At 42.1% G+C, this 19,186-nt stretch overlaps 5 protein-coding genes and 1 pseudogene across 7 annotated transcripts in view; 2 read left to right on the top strand and 4 right to left on the bottom strand.

The window, feature by feature from the left end:
• Positions 1-1,655: 1,655 nt before the first annotated feature.
• H2AC12 (H2A clustered histone 12) lies at positions 1,656-2,128 on the bottom strand. The gene has a single exon (XM_021099840.2). It carries the CDS (start codon positions 2,092-2,094, stop codon positions 1,708-1,710), a length of 387 nt encoding a protein of 128 aa, XP_020955499.1. The 5' UTR covers positions 2,095-2,128; the 3' UTR covers positions 1,656-1,707.
• Positions 2,129-2,373: 245 nt separating this feature from the next.
• On the top strand, positions 2,374-2,861 carry H2BC12 (H2B clustered histone 12). The gene has a single exon (XM_021099845.2). It carries the CDS (start codon positions 2,420-2,422, stop codon positions 2,798-2,800), a length of 381 nt encoding a protein of 126 aa, XP_020955504.1. The 5' UTR covers positions 2,374-2,419; the 3' UTR covers positions 2,801-2,861.
• Positions 2,862-3,252: 391 nt separating this feature from the next.
• Positions 3,253-3,754, bottom strand: H4C9 (H4 clustered histone 9). The gene has a single exon (XM_021099849.2). The coding sequence runs from the start codon at positions 3,727-3,729 to the stop codon at positions 3,418-3,420; it is 312 nt and encodes a 103-aa protein (XP_020955508.1). The 5' UTR covers positions 3,730-3,754; the 3' UTR covers positions 3,253-3,417.
• Positions 3,755-7,311: 3,557 nt separating this feature from the next.
• Positions 7,312-7,945, bottom strand: H2AC11 (H2A clustered histone 11). The gene has a single exon (XM_021099839.2). The coding sequence runs from the start codon at positions 7,909-7,911 to the stop codon at positions 7,519-7,521; it is 393 nt and encodes a 130-aa protein (XP_020955498.1). The 5' UTR covers positions 7,912-7,945; the 3' UTR covers positions 7,312-7,518.
• A 247-nt stretch (positions 7,946-8,192) lies between these two features.
• H2BC11 (H2B clustered histone 11) overlaps positions 8,193-19,186 on the top strand; it is a 21,872-nt gene continuing 10,878 nt past the window's right edge. Inside the window, exons 1-2 of one of the 3 annotated variants that reach the window (XM_084967663.1) lie at positions 8,193-8,623; positions 10,804-11,210. In XM_084967663.1, coding sequence (XP_084823789.1) covers positions 8,240-8,620 — 381 coding nt within the window. In that variant the 5' untranslated portion in view covers positions 8,193-8,239 and the 3' untranslated portion in view covers positions 8,621-8,623; positions 10,804-11,210. Of the gene's footprint in view, positions 8,624-9,438; positions 11,211-19,186 lie in introns of those variants that run through there. The other 2 variants (XM_084967664.1, XM_084967665.1) reach the window with 2 other exon arrangements.
• On the bottom strand, positions 16,562-16,987 carry LOC146401244 (small ribosomal subunit protein uS12 pseudogene; annotated as a pseudogene).

Raw genomic sequence — 19,186 nt, 5'->3', positions numbered from 1 at the left:
TATTTCTTATAGCTGTTTTTATAGCACCTTCCATTTGCAATGATTGAGGCATCTAAAACTCTTTAAAGAACATATGAAATTAGTAAAGATTTTTAGAAAGTTCTCTTATATCTCTTAAAAAAACCCCACATTATCTCCTTTAAATTCCCCCATGAACGTAAAGAAATAACACCACCTATGTATACTCAAGTTAGTTTTACAAATACCATCACAGACATTACTCAACGTTGATATTTATATTCACCTTAATGTCTGTCATAGACATGGAAATGCAGTATCCAGAGCTCCCACCAAGGGCTTGCTGCCCAAGTGCAGAGTGCAATTTGTAGATCAGCAGCTCTCAGCTCCTTCAGTCTTTGGAGTTGCACAGCTCCACCCTACTCAAGGCACCCCTTTCCTCAGGGCAGTCCACATCAGTGGCAGAACGAAGTGGGGGAAATAAAGGCTGATCCAGGGATATTTTCACCCAATGTGAGGCAACCCTGACAGGCCACATAAACTCCATTGCTTCCCACATTATTTGTCTGGCCTGTATTGTGATTTGACCTTCTCCTCTGTCCAATCCTAGTTCCTCCCTCCCTTCACACAAATTGGCCCCTAATAAACATCTTGCACCCCAAAGTCCATCTCAGCATCTGCTTCCAGAGAACCCAACCTATAGGACTATACCACTATAATTTTTTTCTGGGGTAGCTGGCATTTTATCATTTCATTCAGCAGGGCTTCTGCAAGCAACGACTAGGAGGTGCAAATGAATCCTGGATTGAATTATGAACTATATTCTCTTAAATCTTCCAGTTTTTGAACCACATAATAAAGTCAATACTATTTTTATGGTGTCCTTAAAAAAGTGGGTTGGGTTTTAAAGCTTTTTCTATCTAATTAATCTGTATTACCAAATTTCATCATCTCAGAAATAAGGGTTTTGAGCCTGATTGCTATTGCTTATACGCATCAATTTACACACCCAAATTTTTCTGCCTTAAGACTTTTTCATTTTCAGTTCCTCCGACTTGACAATACTCCTTTCTAGCCAAATCTCTTTTTTTTTTCAGTTTATGTCAGGCCACCTAACATCCTTAAAGTGGCTTCTCTACTTTATCTAAAATAGGAATCCCCATTATATGCTATGGCTTGTCTATGTACTTTACAGGACACATGTCACCTTACACACCACATATTTACACGTTTATGGCTCCCGCACCTACTTGCAGGGAGGTAGAACTTTCTAGGTTGCATTAACTGTTGTATCGAGTTACCAACTTTAAGAATGCATTAAGTGAATATAATAGGGCTAAGAATTTACTGAAGACTTAGGATATTCCGCATGGATTTTAGTCAACAAACTCCCACTAGAATAAACTCTAAAGAGTATAAATGGCTGAGTAGACCTGAAAATTTTCATCGTTTGAAAAAAAAACTGCTTTGCTTAGGTCACTTAATCAGAATATTCCTTCAAAGCTGTTCCACCTCCCAACTTCTGAACAAAACTTTCCTGGACATACAATCCTTTGTCAGTTTCTAAGTCCTTTCAGTTTAGGCTACATTCTTGAAGTCACCACTGGAATTTCTCTACTCCCGCCCAAAATTGAGAAGCGCGGTGATGCCTTGGAAAAAACACAGCTGATTATGTGTAGCAGCTTTTTCTGAAAGCGTAAGTGGCTCTGAAAAGAGCCTTTGTTTCTTAGCTTTTTCTGACCTCATCCCTCATTTGGCTTTGTGGTGGCTCTCAGTCTTCTTGGGCAGCAGCACCGCTTGGATGTTGGGCAAGACACCGCCCTGAGCGATAGTGACCTTGCCCAGCAGCTTGTTGAGCTCCTCGTCGTTGCGGATGGCCAGCTGCAAGTGGCGCGGGATGATGCGCGTCTTCTTGTTGTCGCGGGCCGCGTTGCCCGCCAGCTCCAGGATCTCGGCCGTCAGGTACTCCAGCACCGCCGCCAAGTACACCGGCGCGCCGGCGCCGACCCGCTCGGCATAGTTGCCCTTGCGGAGCAGGCGGTGCACTCGACCCACCGGGAACTGGAGCCCGGCCCGCGAGGAGCGAGTCTTGGCCTTGGCGCGAGCTTTGCCTCCCTGTTTGCCTCTTCCCGACATTATAGCGACAGCAGCTTCACTTGTGGTAGTTAGCAAAGCGAAAGTCCAGGCGCGGCACTTTTTATAACCCTTATTGGGCGCGAAGAAGAATGCGTGTCATTGGTTAACATTTTGGCTTAATTTAACCAATGAAAACGCGAGTTTGGGACTCTTGCGTTCTGATTGGACAGAACTAATTCCTGATATTATCTCGAAACGGCCGCCAATGAGACAAGGAGCTGGAAGTCGCCTAATTTGCATCAAATGTTCTATATAATAAGGGCACTTTAGAGCGTGCTTACTTTTCGCTACCTTTTTGTGAAGAAGGTTTTCAAGTCTCAGAATCATGCCGGAACCAGCGAAGTCTGCTCCTGCCCCAAAAAAGGGCTCTAAGAAGGCCGTGACCAAGGCGCAGAAGAAGGACGGCAAGAAGCGCAAGCGCAGCCGCAAGGAGAGCTACTCGGTGTACGTGTACAAGGTGCTGAAACAGGTCCACCCTGACACAGGCATTTCTTCTAAGGCCATGGGCATCATGAACTCCTTCGTCAACGACATCTTTGAGCGCATCGCGGGCGAGGCCTCGCGGCTGGCGCATTACAACAAGCGCTCGACCATCACGTCCCGGGAGATCCAGACGGCCGTGCGCCTGCTGCTGCCCGGGGAGCTGGCCAAGCACGCCGTGTCCGAGGGTACCAAGGCTGTCACCAAATACACCAGCGCCAAGTAAATTTACTAAGTAGTGAGAATTTTTAAGCTTAAGCCCAAAGGCTCTTTTAAGAGCCACTAAATTGCCAATAACAGAGCTGCAAGTACACATTGAATCTAGGTTTAAACTTGTTGGCGTGAAAATGAATCCTGTTGTATTAGGTGGACTCAAATTCCAGGCGCTGGTGCACTTGTTCTTTTGCCCAGCATTTCAAGTTTTTCCCACACTCCACTTGGGGTGGCACAATGCCCAGACTTCCCGGCCCGCCGAAATAGTCTGCAGGGCTCACCAAAAAGACTGGGGAAAAGATTTTGTAAAAATGTGGTCATTCCTTCAGTTCCTGACATGAAGATCTTCTACATTGCAGGGACCTCTAAGCTCAAAACAGGGTTACAAGCAATACAACTCTAATCCGCATTTACTTAACAGGTTTTACCGGTGGGGGGGGTTATTATCCCAAGGTCAATAGTTATTTTCCACACCACACCCTACTTAAACCCGAGAACGCCACTTAATGACCCATTGAAAATGGGAAAACGCTAGTCTACCCGAGATAGTCACTTCAGCCCTTTCAATGATAGCTTGGGGGCCCTAAAAAGGGCCTTTTAAAGCAAATAATCAGGATCCCAGGTTTCCTTTTAGCCGCCGAAGCCATAGAGGGTGCGGCCCTGGCGCTTGAGCGCGTAGACCACGTCCATGGCGGTGACGGTCTTGCGCTTGGCGTGCTCGGTGTAGGTGACGGCGTCCCGGATCACGTTCTCCAGGAACACCTTCAGCACCCCGCGGGTCTCCTCGTAGATGAGGCCGGAGATGCGCTTGACGCCGCCGCGCCGGGCCAGGCGCCGGATGGCGGGCTTGGTGATGCCCTGGATGTTGTCTCGCAGCACTTTACGGTGGCGTTTGGCGCCCCCTTTGCCTAGGCCCTTTCCACCCTTTCCGCGGCCAGACATCCTGAGGAAACCAGCGAGCTAAAGTGCTGTTAGCTGCTGGAGCTTCCATTTAAAAGTATCTTCTGCGGACCAGATTGAAAACTGAAAAGCTGTGGCGGGAATTCCTCTGCATTGGGGGAGGGGACCTAAAAAGGAACCCAGGGCGGTGCTATTCCTTTTTGTTCTTTTTCAGTTAATTCTTTTGTTTCCTCAATACCTAGTCTCTTTTCCCCTCCTTTTCTCATTAGTTGTGTTTCGATCCTTACCCTCATGAAAAAACAGAACTTTAATATTGTATTGGTACATAAAATAGCACAGAGAATAAAGTATTCCGATTCTTTACCTATATACGGTATTTTTTTTTCTAACAGTATTTGCATAAGATTAGGCCAGTTTGTGAAGTTTTTCTCCTTGATATTATGGGGGGAATATACTAACTTTCTAGAAATAGAACAAGATGGGATAATAGAGAATTTTAAGATTTTCCAGGTATATTGCCATATTCTCTTCCACCAAATGGGTATCAATTTTCATTTTCCATAAGTTCCCATTATTTTACTGATAATGAATAGAACCATTAAAAATTTTTTAAACTCTGTTAACAATCCAAACTTGATTTCTTGTATAGAGAATTAACTTTTAAAAAATTAACCAGGTGTATGATCAGTATAACATATTAAATATTTTCTCCACTGATTTGAGAAACTTAATTGATCCTACATTGAATATTTTACTTAAAATTATTTCTTGAGTTTTTATTGTTCTGCTGATCAGTCTATGTGTAGTGCTTAAGGCTTTTAATTATTTGTAATGTTGAAAAATATTTTAGTATTTGGCAGTGAATTCCTACCTCATAATTTTTTCTTTCAAATAATTTCTCTTATTATACCATTCTTGAAAAATAAATCATTTTAACTAGCTGCAACAAAGAAATTCTTTTAGTACCCTTGGTAAAAACTGAATTAAATTGATACATTTATTAGTGTGTAAACTTGTTTTTTAAATACTATGTACTCTTAACCTGAAAAATACAGAATCCAGGTTTTTAAATGTCTCAATTTTTCCTAGGTAATATATAATTTAATTTTTAAAAATTCATTAATTAGAATAGCAATTTGTCATCAGTGAACAAGTAGAAAATTCAAATGCAGGGAAAAGAAAGTATATTTCTGTCTTTCTAAGACACCTTTATTAAAAGAATGATATATTTCAAACATTCTTGCTTGTATATACTCAATTTTTAAAATATACAGACAATTTTACTATTGCTTAAATTTAGAAATTTTAGTCACTTCTTTCAGCATTAGCATGTAACACCCTTGTCATTCAATGATTTTCTTGAAATCATTTATTTTCAAGAACGTTAGTTTTGGTGAAATAACAATTAAAAAAAGAAAGTTAGTTTTAGTAAGGTTGTATTACAGTATTTTCAAAATAAACTATAGATTTTGTAAAAGAAATAAAACTTTAAAAAAATGGATTAAACCAACAGGAACAAAATTCAGTATATTTTATAAAGTGGGTACATAGGTTAATTCAACAAGTTCATTTCAAAGCAAATTGAAAATAATAGCTTTAATTCTCCCCGAGAGTCCCTTTCTTTTCCTTTTTCTCCTTAAAAATTTCTTTCTTTTTCCTTTTCAAAGGTAGGTAAATCCTTTTAATGGCGTTTAAGCCCTTTGCCAGCTTCTCAACTCAGGAATGTTTCTCCAAGGAACTTGGAATTTTCTCTTTGGAATGTAATCGGCAAAGAAATAGTGCTCTATTTCCTGGTTTCCTTCCTAATGTCACTTACCTGTTTTTAGTGAGATTAGATTTCTTTCTCTCTCTGGAATCACTTTAAAAAGCGCCTGTATTGAGAATGGTACCCTAAATAGGGATTAAGTTTATTCAATAATTTTTTCTTCTTTTGTTTTTGATTATATTTTCCTAACAGTTAAATGGAGTATATTTTACTGACCCATTTCTGCTTTAAAAATCAGTAAAATTCCCACCAACTACTAGCTTCCCTCCCTATAAGATTTCATGAGTTTTTGCATAACACCTAGTGGTTAGCAATGGATGGACAGCTGAACTTCGTCAGATTCTTTATAATTCTTGAAATTAATAGACAGTGTTTATTCTATAAAATACAGTATATTATTTTATAAAAATATGGTGCTATGTGGGCTGTTTTCTAACCTAGTAACTGACTTAACATGTCGAGACAAACAGCTCAAATCAAGTATCGTTCTTTGTATCTTTGTGTTCTTTCACAGTTGAGTGGTAAATATGCCACCCCAAACTATGCCTCTTTGTCATAGGGTAATTTTGAATTATTTTTGAGTAACAACATAGATAGGAAAATCTCTGAAAACAATAGAACATTTTTTCTAAGAGACACATTTCTAGAGGAATGCTCCATTTGTTTCCATTTCCATACTAGGAAGAGCAGGGTGATTCTAAATCACTAAAGAATCTTATGGGAGAAGGCACCAATTTTGATCTGCATAGCAAATCTTACCTTTCTTTACCAAGCTTTTTTCTGATAATTTATCAGAAACTGATAACTAACTGTTCTCTCCCTGCTGGCACCCACCATGTCTGTCCGCACGCCCCCCCAAATATCCTCATACATCTTTCTTTTGTCTTTAGCCAAGGATGGTAGGTAAGGTGATAGCTTGGGCCATCTTGAGTTTACTCATTTCCCTTAAGTATCTCTCATGTATACATGAGGTATTCATGTTAAAACAATTTTGGTTGTTTTCCTCCTGTTAGTTTGTCCTTTATTATAGGGAGTCTCAGACGAGAATTCAGAAGAGTAGAGAAAATTATTTTCTTCTCTCCTACACACAACATATCAAATCCGTCAGCAAAATATTGGTTATATCTGCAAAATGTATCCTTACCTATTGTCTATTGTCTCCAATTTAAGCCAAACCACCATAATCTCTCAAAAAGACCACTGCAATCACCTTCTAATTTATATTACTTCTAAACGTTGTATTCACCATATAGCTGCCTTAATGAACTTTTGAAGAAGTGTAAATCACGTTATGCCATTCCTCTGTTCAAAACTCTTAGAATGATTTGCAAACTTATATCATGGCATATAAAATCCTACATGATTGTAGTCCTACATGACCTGACCTCTGATTATGAACTCACTTTCTACCCTTGCTTTCTCTGTCCTTTATCTTGCTTATACATTCTTGGTCTTAAACTTAATTAACTTCCTGAAACTTGTCTTTGCTTAAATGTTTCACGTATGCCACTGTTTCAATCGGATATAGTGTGGGCCTCAAACCTAACGACCGCTGGCTATCCCTAAGAGGACAGAGAGACACACTGGGAAGGTGGGAGATTGAAGATATGCTGCCACAAACCAAGGAATTGTTGGCAACCACCAGAAGCTGGCAAGTACAGAATGATTCCTCCCTCAAGACTCCAGCAGGAACCCTAGCAGCACTTAGATTTTGAACTTTTGGCCTCCCGAGTCGAGAATTTGTTTAAAGCCGCTCATTTGTAGTAAACAGTTTACAAGCCGCCCTAGAAATAGTCTCTACTCCCCGCCCCAAACACTCAGCTGCCCGTCTTTCCACAGCCAATGAACCTAATGTGTCATTATGAAGTCATTTTACTTTTTAATTCAAATATGAAGCCTTTTACCACACTTCGACTTGACCAAACTAGAAGTTAAGGAAATTTTCACATTAAATCTCTTTTCATCTTCCCAAACAAGATAGATGTTAAGTTCTTTTCCAGAAAATGTGGGTGGCTCTGAAAAGAGCCTTTGGTTTGGTTTGATGCGTGTCGCCGAAATCTAGGCCATTACTTGCCCTTGGCCTTGTGGTGGCTCTCGGTCTTCTTGGGCAGCAGCACCGCTTGGATGTTGGGCAAGACACCGCCCTGAGCGATAGTGACCTTGCCCAGCAGCTTGTTGAGCTCCTCGTCGTTGCGGATGGCCAGCTGCAAGTGGCGCGGGATGATGCGCGTCTTCTTGTTGTCGCGGGCCGCGTTGCCCGCCAGCTCCAGGATCTCGGCCGTCAGGTACTCCAGCACCGCCGCCAAGTACACCGGCGCGCCGGCGCCGACCCGCTCGGCATAGTTGCCCTTGCGGAGCAGGCGGTGCACTCGACCCACCGGGAACTGGAGCCCGGCCCGCGAGGAGCGAGTCTTGGCCTTGGCGCGAGCTTTGCCTCCCTGTTTGCCTCTTCCCGACATTATAGCGACAGCAGCTTCACTTGTGGTAGTTAGCAAAGCGAAAGTCCAGGCGCGGCACTTTTTATAACCCTTATTGGGCGCGAAGAAGAATGCGTGTCATTGGTTAACATTTTGGCTTAATTTAACCAATGAAAACGCGAGTTTGGGACTCTTGCGTTCTGATTGGACAGAACTAATTCCGGACATTTTACTTGATTAGCCACCAATCAGACAAAGTCTTTAGCTAATCACCTTATTTGCATAAGAGATTCTATATAAAAAGGACACATTGTGTCTTCGTCATAGCGGTTTTCCTTTTTTCTGGAGGCATTTTTAGCTGCTTTTAATTATGCCTGAGCCAGCAAAGTCCGCGCCAGCTCCGAAGAAGGGCTCCAAAAAGGCTGTGACCAAGGCGCAGAAGAAAGACGGCAAGAAGCGCAAGCGCAGTCGCAAGGAGAGTTACTCCATCTATGTGTACAAGGTGCTGAAGCAAGTGCACCCGGATACCGGCATTTCCTCCAAGGCTATGGGCATCATGAATTCGTTCGTTAATGACATTTTCGAACGCATCGCTGGCGAGGCCTCGCGGCTGGCGCATTACAACAAGCGCTCGACCATCACGTCCCGGGAGATCCAGACGGCCGTGCGCCTGCTGCTGCCCGGGGAGCTGGCCAAGCACGCCGTGTCCGAGGGTACCAAGGCTGTCACCAAATACACCAGTGCCAAGTAAACAGTGAGTTGGTTGCTAACGATCCTAACGGCTCTTTTAAGAGCCACCCACACTTTCAGAAAGAGAGCTGGTGCTTTTTACTTTTGCGCTGGGCGTTTGTAATTTTGGTATTTAGTCGCCGAGCAGAACAATTTCTTGAACAGTCTTAAAGAACTTCCTGTCCCCAAAATAACAAGAGACCACTAACAGGAGTAACGTTATCTGACCTTGGCAAAGCTCGAGCTCCTTGTGTAACCTCATCCTGAGCTTTTCACGGTTATTTAGGAACTTAAGTATATTTAAAAGGGCTCAGCTATCAGTTCTGATAGATTTTACAGCTAAGTAGTGGAAGTAAAATCAAAAATTTCCCGTAACTTGTCGGACAGAGCTGGAGTCCTACCTACCCGGGTGCAGAGGTTGGCGCCGGCAGTTAAATTTGCCGCGATCAGCGCCGCCCTTCTCCACGGCCTGTCTGGTTGCCGGCATCCCGGAAACTAAGGGGTTTCTGTGCGCTGAAAGGATCCCCTTTCCGCCTCTCTCAGACCAGCGCACACAAGTTCCTTGAGTAAAAGATTTTGTGTAGACCATTCTGCTTTTCATTCTTTTTTTTTCTCTCTCCAGAATGAGATTTTCTATTCTCGAATTTCTCTTTGACGAGAAAGAAATGTAATTTTCAGCTTGAGGAGTACAAACACTTTTACTTTTAATTAGAATATTGATTTCCACTTGCTCTATATCCGTATAATGGGAGACGTTAAAAGACGAAATGAAACCGATCCCGGCCCTAAGGGGCTACTGTGCACAAAAGCCTTTCTGCGCCCCCCATTTCTTTGCTGCAGGGGAATAGGCTTCAGCCTTGACCTTCAGTGGTTTCCAAAGGGCAGGTTGAAACCGTCGCTAGTCAAGAAAGGGAGAGGATGCAGAGACAATGGAGGAACAATGGAGAAACTATAGCGCAGCCTTGGGGCAGGGTCCTGGTTTCTCCTCCAGGAGTGCATGGAACAATATCTTTTAAGTTCTGCAGAACTAAAATCCCCAACAAATGGAAGGTGTTAACTTCTTGATGAAGCCTTCTTCATTTCAAGACTACTAGAACCAGTCCCAGGGGCCAAAAACACCAGCTTTGAAGAGGAATACAAGCTTTCATCTACTCTGATTTTAATCTGTGGCCCTATTTTCCACTCCCAAACTATCAAACCATCTGTTCTTGCTCAAAGGAGGGAACACAGCCTTTAAAGCATTAGTCTGCTGTGGCCTCCTTTGCCGGCAAAGCAAAAAAGCTATTTTTTTCCCCTTCGCCTAAAACTTTTGTTTCCACCTATTTGGCACTAGTGGTCAGAGGCCCAGTGGCAACAGAAACCTGACTCTGTGGGGTCTAATGAAGGCAGAGAAGCCTGAGGGCATTTATCTCAGGCTTTCTTCTGAAACAAAAATCAGATTCTATTTTAAATTTCCTTTGGTTGGCATTTCAAATCCTATTTTGACTTTGCCCGGAACGGGTGAAGGAAACTAAATCCCACATCATTCAGGTTGTCATAAACAAGAAGCTGACACCAAACAAGCAGTCATGCTTCTCTAGATTATAGCTGTTCAAAATTCCGTGTCTCTTTTAGGTAAAAAGCCAGGATCCATAAAGCATTTAGAAGCTTCCACTATGGCTGTTTTTTTGGTTTAGGTAGTAATTTTAAAACGAGTTTAATTTATGTAAATAAATTACCTAGTTTATCTAAAGTGGATCTAGATTTAGCATGGTAGTGATGTCTAAAAGCGATTAATATTTTGTGAAATCCCTTGGTCAGATATACTCTTTCCCTTTGTTGACTCAAGCCTACCCATATTTCAAGGCCCACTTCACTCTTGGCTGCTCTCTGAAATTTCTTCCCTTTTTTGAGCTTTTTCTAAGTTTGTCCATCATTTGGAAACAGCCTCCATAGATTCTTGTATATCTATTTGAGTTGCTACTAACTGGTTTGTTGTATGTTTCCATATAAAGAATGTACCCTCATTATGACATGAGAACTAAAGGAAGAGTGAAAGTTCTTTTCTGACGTCATCTTCATCCCACACTAATGGTAACGGAGTCCTGTAAATAACTATCTCTTTGTGTCGCCTGTCACATGAGCCCCATCGTCTCCATTAATCCAAATAATTAGATGAAAATTTCAAAGCTTAATACTTTTTTTGATTGTTTCTTTCCCTTATAGGATATAAAAATCAGAATAAAATTTGTGGAAAAAGGAAAGGGATTGGAAAGAAGGCAATCGTCTATCCTCAGATGAAAATTTGTAAAGATAAAATTTTTGAAAACTACGAAGTTGAAAATGTCCCAGCCAACTCATCTATTACTCAGAAAATTAAACCTTCGGACTTCCCACTGCTGCTTAGCGGTAACAACCCTGACTAATATCCCTGAGGATGTGGGTTCAATCCCTGGCCTCACTCAGTGGGATCCGGCTTTGCTGTGGCTATGGTGTTAAGGCCAGCAGCTGCAGCTCCGAATAGATCCCCTAGCTTGGGAAATTCCATATGCTTCAGTGTAGGCCTAAAAAGAAAAAAAAAAAAGAAAAAAACCCTTAAACTGCCTAAGAGATAAATAAACCAGGTAAATAAAGTTTCGTCTTTTGGGTTGCTTGAACCTTGCTAGAATCCCGTTATGAATAAGGGGAGGATTTACTCCTTTGCTTGAGAAACTAAATGCTATCAATTTAATTCATTGCTAATGAGCTTCAGAAAAAGTGGTTCAAATCTAAACTAACATAGTATGCCATTTGAAAAAATGTACATTGTGATTTTTGTTGCTCAGAATAATTAGAACTAATTGCCAGGTCTTCCCCAGAGGTCGCAAACCAGAATAATTCCTTGACCATTGCCTTAGAAGAATCCACTGTAAAGAACTTTTTTTCCAGGTAAATTAAATGATTATATTTCCTTTCCTTACTGCACACAATTGTTTTTAAAAACTAATGTACAGTGGTTATTGAAATAAGATACCTATTTCCTCAAAAGTTAACAGAGACACCCTGTCAAAGGATTAGTGGCCCTACGAGCCACTTATGGATGAAGCAGAGATTTTTCCTCACTGAGATAGACACTTATTCTTGATTTAGATGTGCTTCACTCTCTGTTATGCTGTTGCTATCAAGAATATCTTTGGGCAGTTCCCTTTGTGGCTCAGCGGTTAAGGAACCGACTAGGACCCATGAGACTCCGGTTGGATCCCTGGGTTAAGGATCCAGCATTGCTGTGAGCTGTAGTGTAGATCGCAGGCGGGGCTCAGATCCTGCGTTGCTGTGACTGTGGTGTAGGCCGGCAGCTATAGCTCTGATTTCACCCTTAGCCTGAGAACTTCCATATGCTATGGGTGCGACCCTAAAAAAGAATATCTGTGGATTTGTTGACTATATACCTCGTATCTCACCAGATTTTTTTTTTTCTTTTTAACAATGCATCATAGTGAAAAGGTAAGGCAATGCAAAATATCGATGGGACCTAGCGTCTTAATGTGTACCACATCCTTCATTAATAAAGAAACAGCCTTATCCATTATTGGGAGACTCAGCTAGGAGTTTGACACATTATTAGAGTCTTGTTCAGTTGGATGTTGTATATGTGCTGAACAGTGACAAAGAATCAGTATAATTTCTCCCATTGTCAAAATACACTTGTTAAAGAACTAAGAGGTAGAAAAGGAGCAGTAAACTCTGCAATTTGCTTAATAACCAACTTGGCAGTGTTTTATTTTCCATCCTTACATCTCAAAGCTCACTCTACTGTGTTTATTTTATTTTCATAAATTTTAGTATCTAAAGGAAGATTGACCAAATCAGGAAATTTCAGTCAAAATCCTAATTTTGGAATTTGGAAGATAATTCTAACATTTATTTGAGGATCAAACTTGTAAAAAAAAAAAGTCAAAGAAACTTGTGATGAGATAGGACATGATTAATGATTAAAAAAAGACTCATAGAGCTATACTACTGGGTGATATTGCACGGAGATGGACACAGTTGCCAACTGAATTAGATAGAAATCCAAGGATCACGTCTAATTTTTTGCTGAACCTTTAGAAATGAGAGAGGCGAAGAAAAGATAAGCTGTTCAAAAATTTATCAGGACAATTGGTTATCCATAAGGGAAAAAAAAGACACTTCAATGTAAAAGGAAAACAATTAAGAGTTTTTAGGAGGTAAGATAGGAAAATATCTCACTGTACCAAAGGATTTCTTTCTTCCTTCCTTCCTTTCTGTCTTTTTCAGTCCACACCCACAGTGGCATATGGAAATTCCCAGGCTAGGGGTTGAATTGGAGCTGTAGCAGCTGGCCTACGCCACAGCCACAGCCACAGCAATGCTGCAGCAACATCAGATCTGAGCCTCTTATGTGACTACCCTACAGCTCATGGCAACGCCAGAGCCTTAACCCACTGAGCAAGGCCAGAGATGGAACCCTCGTCCTCATGGATACTCTCAGGTTCCTTTTGTTTCTTGTTTAAGAAATCCTTTGGGGAGTTCCCGTGGATTTCTTAAGAAACAAAAGTACTAACCAGAAAGATAATAGTGTTATTTATACTTCATTTGAGGAAGTATTTTCTTTTTAAGCTATTTTGCAGCATCAGAATTTCTTTGATCTTAATTTGGAAAGGGAAGAATATTACTGAATATCAATTTTAAATGAGGTTGAAAAGTCTATGTCTACTAAAATCTGACCTTCACATCACCTGGGGTCAAGTTTTAGTAGGTTCAAACCTGTCTTCTCTCTTTCCTTCTGGTAGCTAGTGCGGAACAATTAAATTGTTAAGATTTTCTTTTTTTTCCTGTTTGTCTATAGAGGAAATGTGTTATTTATTATCATATGAGAAACTAAGATTTTCAGAATAAAAGAGATTCAATTGTTAAAGCAAAAACCCTTTTGACTTAAATTTGAATGGAAAATAGCGGTATTTGGTATGATCCCCCCCTTTTTTTTTAGAAAACAATTTTTCCCCTAACCCTTTTCACAGAAAAGGTCTACAAGCAATGACAATCCATGGACTATGAGAATTCCCATCACCCAGATTATAGTTTCTCAATTCCTTTTCCAAAGAGCAAGTTGGAGATTTGGTTTAAGCGTTAAGCATTAAAATAGATTCTAAAGACATAGCAACCAAATGCCATTTTGCATTATCTACTGAAATCCCAATCAGGCAAAATCATTGTAAAAAAAAATTTTTTTTTGAGGCCATTGAGGATTTTTTCCAAGTACCAGATATTGAATAATATTACAAATCATTAAAAATCTTTTTTCTTAGGTGAGAAAATATTGTATTTTGTTTAACTCTGTATCTGTTAGCAAGTTTGTGAAAATCCTCATGATTGAAATTACGTTTTTACGATTTCTTTACACTGTCGCCCTACCCCTCAGTGTAACTGTGGATAATGAAACAACAAGGCAAGATATTGGTAGTTGTTGAAGCATGAATGATAGGCCCTTGGAGGTATGTTATTCTCTTCTGTGTACTTTTGTGTATACTTCAAGACGTCCCTAATCCCTTCCTTGCCTCCCTCAACTTCCCCCAAAATACAAGCTTTTAAAAAACTTAACCCACTTAGAGAACATAATTCCCTTTTGATCAAGGGTGACAATGAGAGGGATCAAGTGCTGGCAAAGAGAAATTCTAGCGCCTCAACTTAGGGAACAGAGAGGTCATTTGCGCAGGGAGGAGTTCACGGCCTCCAGGGTCCCCTTGTCCCGCTCCCAGGCTTGACAATCAAGAAACGCTATCGCCATCTCGTGGCCTTGTGAGATACTGTAGCTAAGGTTGTGCTTTGAGGTTTCTTTTAGGCAGCCCATTGTTAGGGTTTAATAATTGCTGTCCTGCTTCAAACACAGCCCTCATCTGCCAGTCCCCATCAATAACAGAAAGCAACGTTTATCAGTTTCCCGTGTATCTGTCTGGAATTTCTTCATACAAACGAAAATTTATACATATGGATTCTCTTTGTCCCCTTTAAATCAAAAGGCCAATGGCTATGTTCCTCTTGAGATTCTGCCCCTTTCTTTTCTCATTATCTAGCTTGGAACTCTTTCCTGTTAGTATGTAACGTAGAGTGGCTGAAGCTTCTCAGAAGGTGCATCTGTGCCAGTGACTGGAGAAGGGTAACCTAAGGCCAAACTGTTCCTATACTGGCTGCATCTTCTGTTAAAATAAGCCTGATGGTCATTTTTGAGAGGACGCATGGGCCTATTTGACTAGCTGCCCAGGGGCTGAACCTGATGGGTAAAGCTCTGGGGTGGCTGAATTCCTGCTCCCTTCCTGGGATGGGACCTCCATGCTTTGTAAAGAGGGACACTGAGGTCCCAATGTGAGTATTTGTCTTGTCAGTGAGGCCTTCTTTGATTGTCATTTTTTTTTTCAGGGCCACACCCATGGCATATGGAGGTTCACAGGCTAGAGGTCAAATTGGAACTGTAGCCGCCAGCTTATACCACAGCCACAGCAATGTGGGATCCAAGCCGTGTGTGTGAACCACACCATACCTCACTGCAATGCTGGATCCCTAACCCACTTAGCGATGCCAGGGTTTGAACCTGCGTCCTCATGGATACTAGTCATTCATTTCCGCTGAGCCACTCCATGTCTTTTTTTTTTTTTTTAATGAAAACACTGCTGTTATTGAGTTACTTTTTTAAAAAGAATAACTTTAATAATTCTAAAGCCATTTATTGAGTATTTACTAAGTGCCAGCCACAATAAATACCTGTTCTCATTTAATCCCAGCAGCCCTGTGAGGTACTATTACTATCCCCACTTGCAGGGGATCATCAGAAAAAGGAAGCCGCCTGCCCAAATTCACAGTTAGTAAAGTGGAACCCAAATTTGAAGCGAGGTGGTTGGGCTCAGAGCCCGAGTTTCTAATAATTTCTCAGATTACCCCTCACTAATGTTCCTGGCTTGTAATTGTCCACCTGGGTCTGAATGCAGCCACCTCACCAGACTTCACAGCCTTCCAAGTTAGGGCCCAAATTAGCTGCATTTTAGAGCAAAGGGCCTGGAACAGAAGCAGGCTCTGGGAACCTGGTGAGCAGAAGGATGCATGCACAGATGAATGAATTAGTGCCCATGAGGCTCCACTCACCCCAGATGAGCCACTGGCAATTGCCATTGCTTTAGTTGCCCGTACCACATGTCACAAAACCTGAAGCCTCCAGAAGCACTTTCCACTCCTACCTGCAGCCCCCTGCCTGGGCTCCATGGATCAGTGGCCCCAGCACAGCCAAAGAGAGAGCCAGAGCTGCAGCCAGAGCCCGGCCCAGGGCTTTCATCACCTTCCACACTGACTCTTACAGCCTGGATGGGTGGGAAAGACCCGGAAAGGACCTTCCACCTGGCTTGAGACCTTGCACATGTGACATTTACAGATGGGACATGGCCTTGTAGACCAGGGAGGTCCAAGAGTTGTGTCCCTGCTAAGGGAACCACCACTATTGAGAGCCTCTGGAGGCCAAGGGGGTGGTCTCTATAGACACATGAAAAACCCTGTAAATGGGTCATTAGGGATGGGGCTGACCCCCACAGGCGATGAGAGTCCCTTATAGACACAGGCCGCCATAGGCCGGTTGACCCCATAAATGGTGTCCTGCAATTATGGTCCCCAGTCACTGCAGGCCAAAATAGACTTTTTAGACCAGTGGGTCCCCAGGAGGCGAAGGGGTCTACAGCCCAGTGGGGGCCTACATAAAGGGTGTGGGCCAGGCTGGGTCTGGCCTGGATGGTCCAGGAGAGACCCCTCTAGCCAAGGGCCAGGTGGGACTCAGGCCTGGAGCCCATAGACCCGATTGTCATTTTGATAATTGAGCTACCCCAGGTAATTTCCTATTCCTATTTACTATACTTTTCTTCTTAATATGTACCAAGATCTGACATGCTGTAGACTTTTTTTGGCATATGAGAATTTATTACTATCCTGCTTTTACCATCAAAACTTATGCTCTTGGTCTTTCCTTTTTGCCTTCATAAAGGCCAAAAGAGAGACATTGGCTACTTGGGCAACCTGGACTCCAGGAATGTCACCAACAGCATGACCTTGGTGACCAAATCCAGCAACCAGAACTTCATCATTTTCCTCAGTGAAGTTCAAACAACCATCATTGGGTACAAAGGCTGTAATTTTTTTGCCATTCTTGATTAGCTGAACCCTGACACACTTCCTGATGGCAGAATTTGGCTGTTTAGTTTCAACCCCTACTTTTTCAAGCACAATTCCCTTGGCATGAGAAGCACTTCCAAAAGGATTGGCCTTCAGGGCTGTGCCTAAATGAACTTTCTTATACTGTTTGTTGTGCCACTTATGGTCCTGTCAGTGGCTATGAAGCTTCCTGGCAGTATGAAGACCGTGACACTTGCCCATCCTGCCAGCGCCACGGGCCTGAGCAAAAGTGATACTTTTGCTTACTATCTTCACCATACTGCCCTCTTCAACAAAATGTAAGTCTTTCGAGAGATGTATTTTTCTGTTTTGGTCGATTTTAATCACTATTGCTACTGGATACCCAACTTCTAGAACAGGGCCTGGTGTCTCTGAAAAAATGGATGAAATAATATTCCTTGGCTCCATTTGTTAAATGGGAGACCCTCAAAGAATTTTCTTTACTTCCTTGGGTGGATGATTCAGCAGATCAAAGACAAAGTCTCATCACTTCCTGATATTATCTGAGAGCTCTTTCTGGTTGCACTTCCAGTTTTCTCTCCCACGCAAAAACCTTTGGTTTTGCTAAAACTCAGCTTGCTTCTTCTTCCTGAATCTTTTCATTGATGATTATTGGCACATACATTATTTTATTTTATTTTTATATGCCAAACGAGGTAAATGATGCTTTATGTATGTCGCTTCAAGATATCCTGCCCTCTCTGAATCTCGAACTTAGGGCCATTCCGTTAGGAAAGACATGGCAGCCTAATTGGCTTCAGGGGTTGAGGCTAACAGGAAATGACAAATCCCCCTTCCCTCAGAGTAATATTTTCTGGATTAACATTACTCCCAGAAGATAAACACTGGTATCTAAGGACTTCACAGGAGCCCACAAGGCTTCCACTTCACCCCTGCAGTTACAGGGACCTAACACTAGGGGCGGTGCTGCTCATACCAGTCTCAGCTCATTCTGCCATCGCCACCTTGGGGACTTCTGATTCGAAACAACTGTGTTCACCTTGGGCTAGTCTTTTTTTCCTTCTGCTCCGATTTTCTTGAACTCCCTGCCTTCCAAAATTTTAATCACTCTTTCACTGCCCATAGTTTCCCCTCTAGCCATAGTAGATGGAGCATCTTCTCTAGTCCAACCAATGAAGGGTTGAATTACTGCCAAACTTGTCTCCAGCCTAAACTCCTCCTTACTTTAAATCTGCACTTGCGACCCTGTGGCCTGAGATACCTCTCATGATAGTTCTATTCTGAAACAAGCTCGTTATCTAAATTCTTTAGGCAGCTCACTCAGGGGAAAGGCAACAAGAAAAACTTCCTGAGCGGTTTTTTTTTCTTTTTTTTTCTCGGTCTTATTTTTAGGGCCACTCCTGGGGCATATGTAAGTTCCCAGGCTATGTGTCGAATCTGAGCTGCAGCTGTCAGCCACAGCAGCCGAAACACTGGATCAGACCTGCCTCTGCAAACTACGCCACAGGTCTCAGCAAGAACGTGGGCTCCTTAACCGCCTGAGGGAAGTCAGGTGTAAAACTATGTCCTCGTGGATACTAGTCAGGTTCATTACCGCTGAGCCACTGAGGGGAACTTCACTGAATGTTGTTTCTTAAAAATAATCAGCCTAAATTAATCCTTGCCGCAAAGATACATTATGGGCTGGCAGATTTTGCTCCCTTGCAATAACATGCACACTTTGTATATACATGGGAGATACTCAGAAAAACTGAGTAAAAAAATCCCTGAAATGGCCTAAACTGCTACATTAAATACTATTTTCAGCTAAAGACAAAAATACGTTGGAGGTTGGGGAGGCCAGTTATAGGAGGTTATCAGGAAAAACATAATGAGCAAGGGTAAGGTTCATATGCAGATTTAAGGTGGGTAACTTCTCCCTTAATGAGTGTTTCTCTTCCTGGTACACAGAGGGAGAGGAGACACTCTTACAAATGGAGGCCTCCCTTATAAATGTAAAGTTCTCATCAAAGAGTAAATTCTACTGTTTTTAAAGTATCTCATGCATCTGTGTTTTTTTTTTCCTCTCTCAACAAAAATCAACTTAAAATAATCTTTATACCAAACAGGTGTGTTTTGGGGTGGCATATTCTGCTACACCGTCACTTGACTGTGGAAAAATCTACTTCTAAGCTCACTCAGTTTGTTGGCAGAATTCCTGCAGCATTAGGGCTGAAGGCACAGGCTATTTGCTGGTTGTTAGCTGGCAGTATTTTTCAGTTCCTAGGGGCTACCTGCACTTCTTAGAGGTGCCTGAAGTTCCTTGCCAAGTGGGCTTTCCCTCCTTGACCGTTTACATCATGGAGCCAGCAAGGATACTCTGTAGAGTGGGACTACTAGCAAGACCGAGTCATGTATAGTTCAGTATAATCACAGGAATGGTCCAATCAGCTTTGCCATA

The sequence above is a fragment of the Sus scrofa genome, chromosome 7 (assembly GCF_054392235.1).
Source record: "Sus scrofa isolate SSC_HxYL_T2T_F1_AM1 chromosome 7, Sscrofa_HxYL_maternal_Yorkshire_Landrace_v2.0, whole genome shotgun sequence".
Classification (NCBI taxonomy): domain Eukaryota; kingdom Metazoa; phylum Chordata; class Mammalia; order Artiodactyla; family Suidae; genus Sus; species Sus scrofa.
The sequence above is the reverse complement of the archived record's forward strand: the minus strand, read 5'-3'. Positions and strand labels throughout refer to the sequence as shown.

What these genes read in the sequence shown, in the direction of transcription:
- H2AC12 (XM_021099840.2), bottom strand. Translation starts at nt 2,094, where the DNA reads ATGTCGGGAAGAGGCAAACAGGGAGGCAAAGCTCGCGCCAAGGCCAAG.
- H2BC12 (XM_021099845.2), top strand. Translation starts at nt 2,420, where the DNA reads ATGCCGGAACCAGCGAAGTCTGCTCCTGCCCCAAAAAAGGGCTCTAAG.
- H4C9 (XM_021099849.2), bottom strand. Translation starts at nt 3,729, where the DNA reads ATGTCTGGCCGCGGAAAGGGTGGAAAGGGCCTAGGCAAAGGGGGCGCC.
- H2AC11 (XM_021099839.2), bottom strand. Translation starts at nt 7,911, where the DNA reads ATGTCGGGAAGAGGCAAACAGGGAGGCAAAGCTCGCGCCAAGGCCAAG.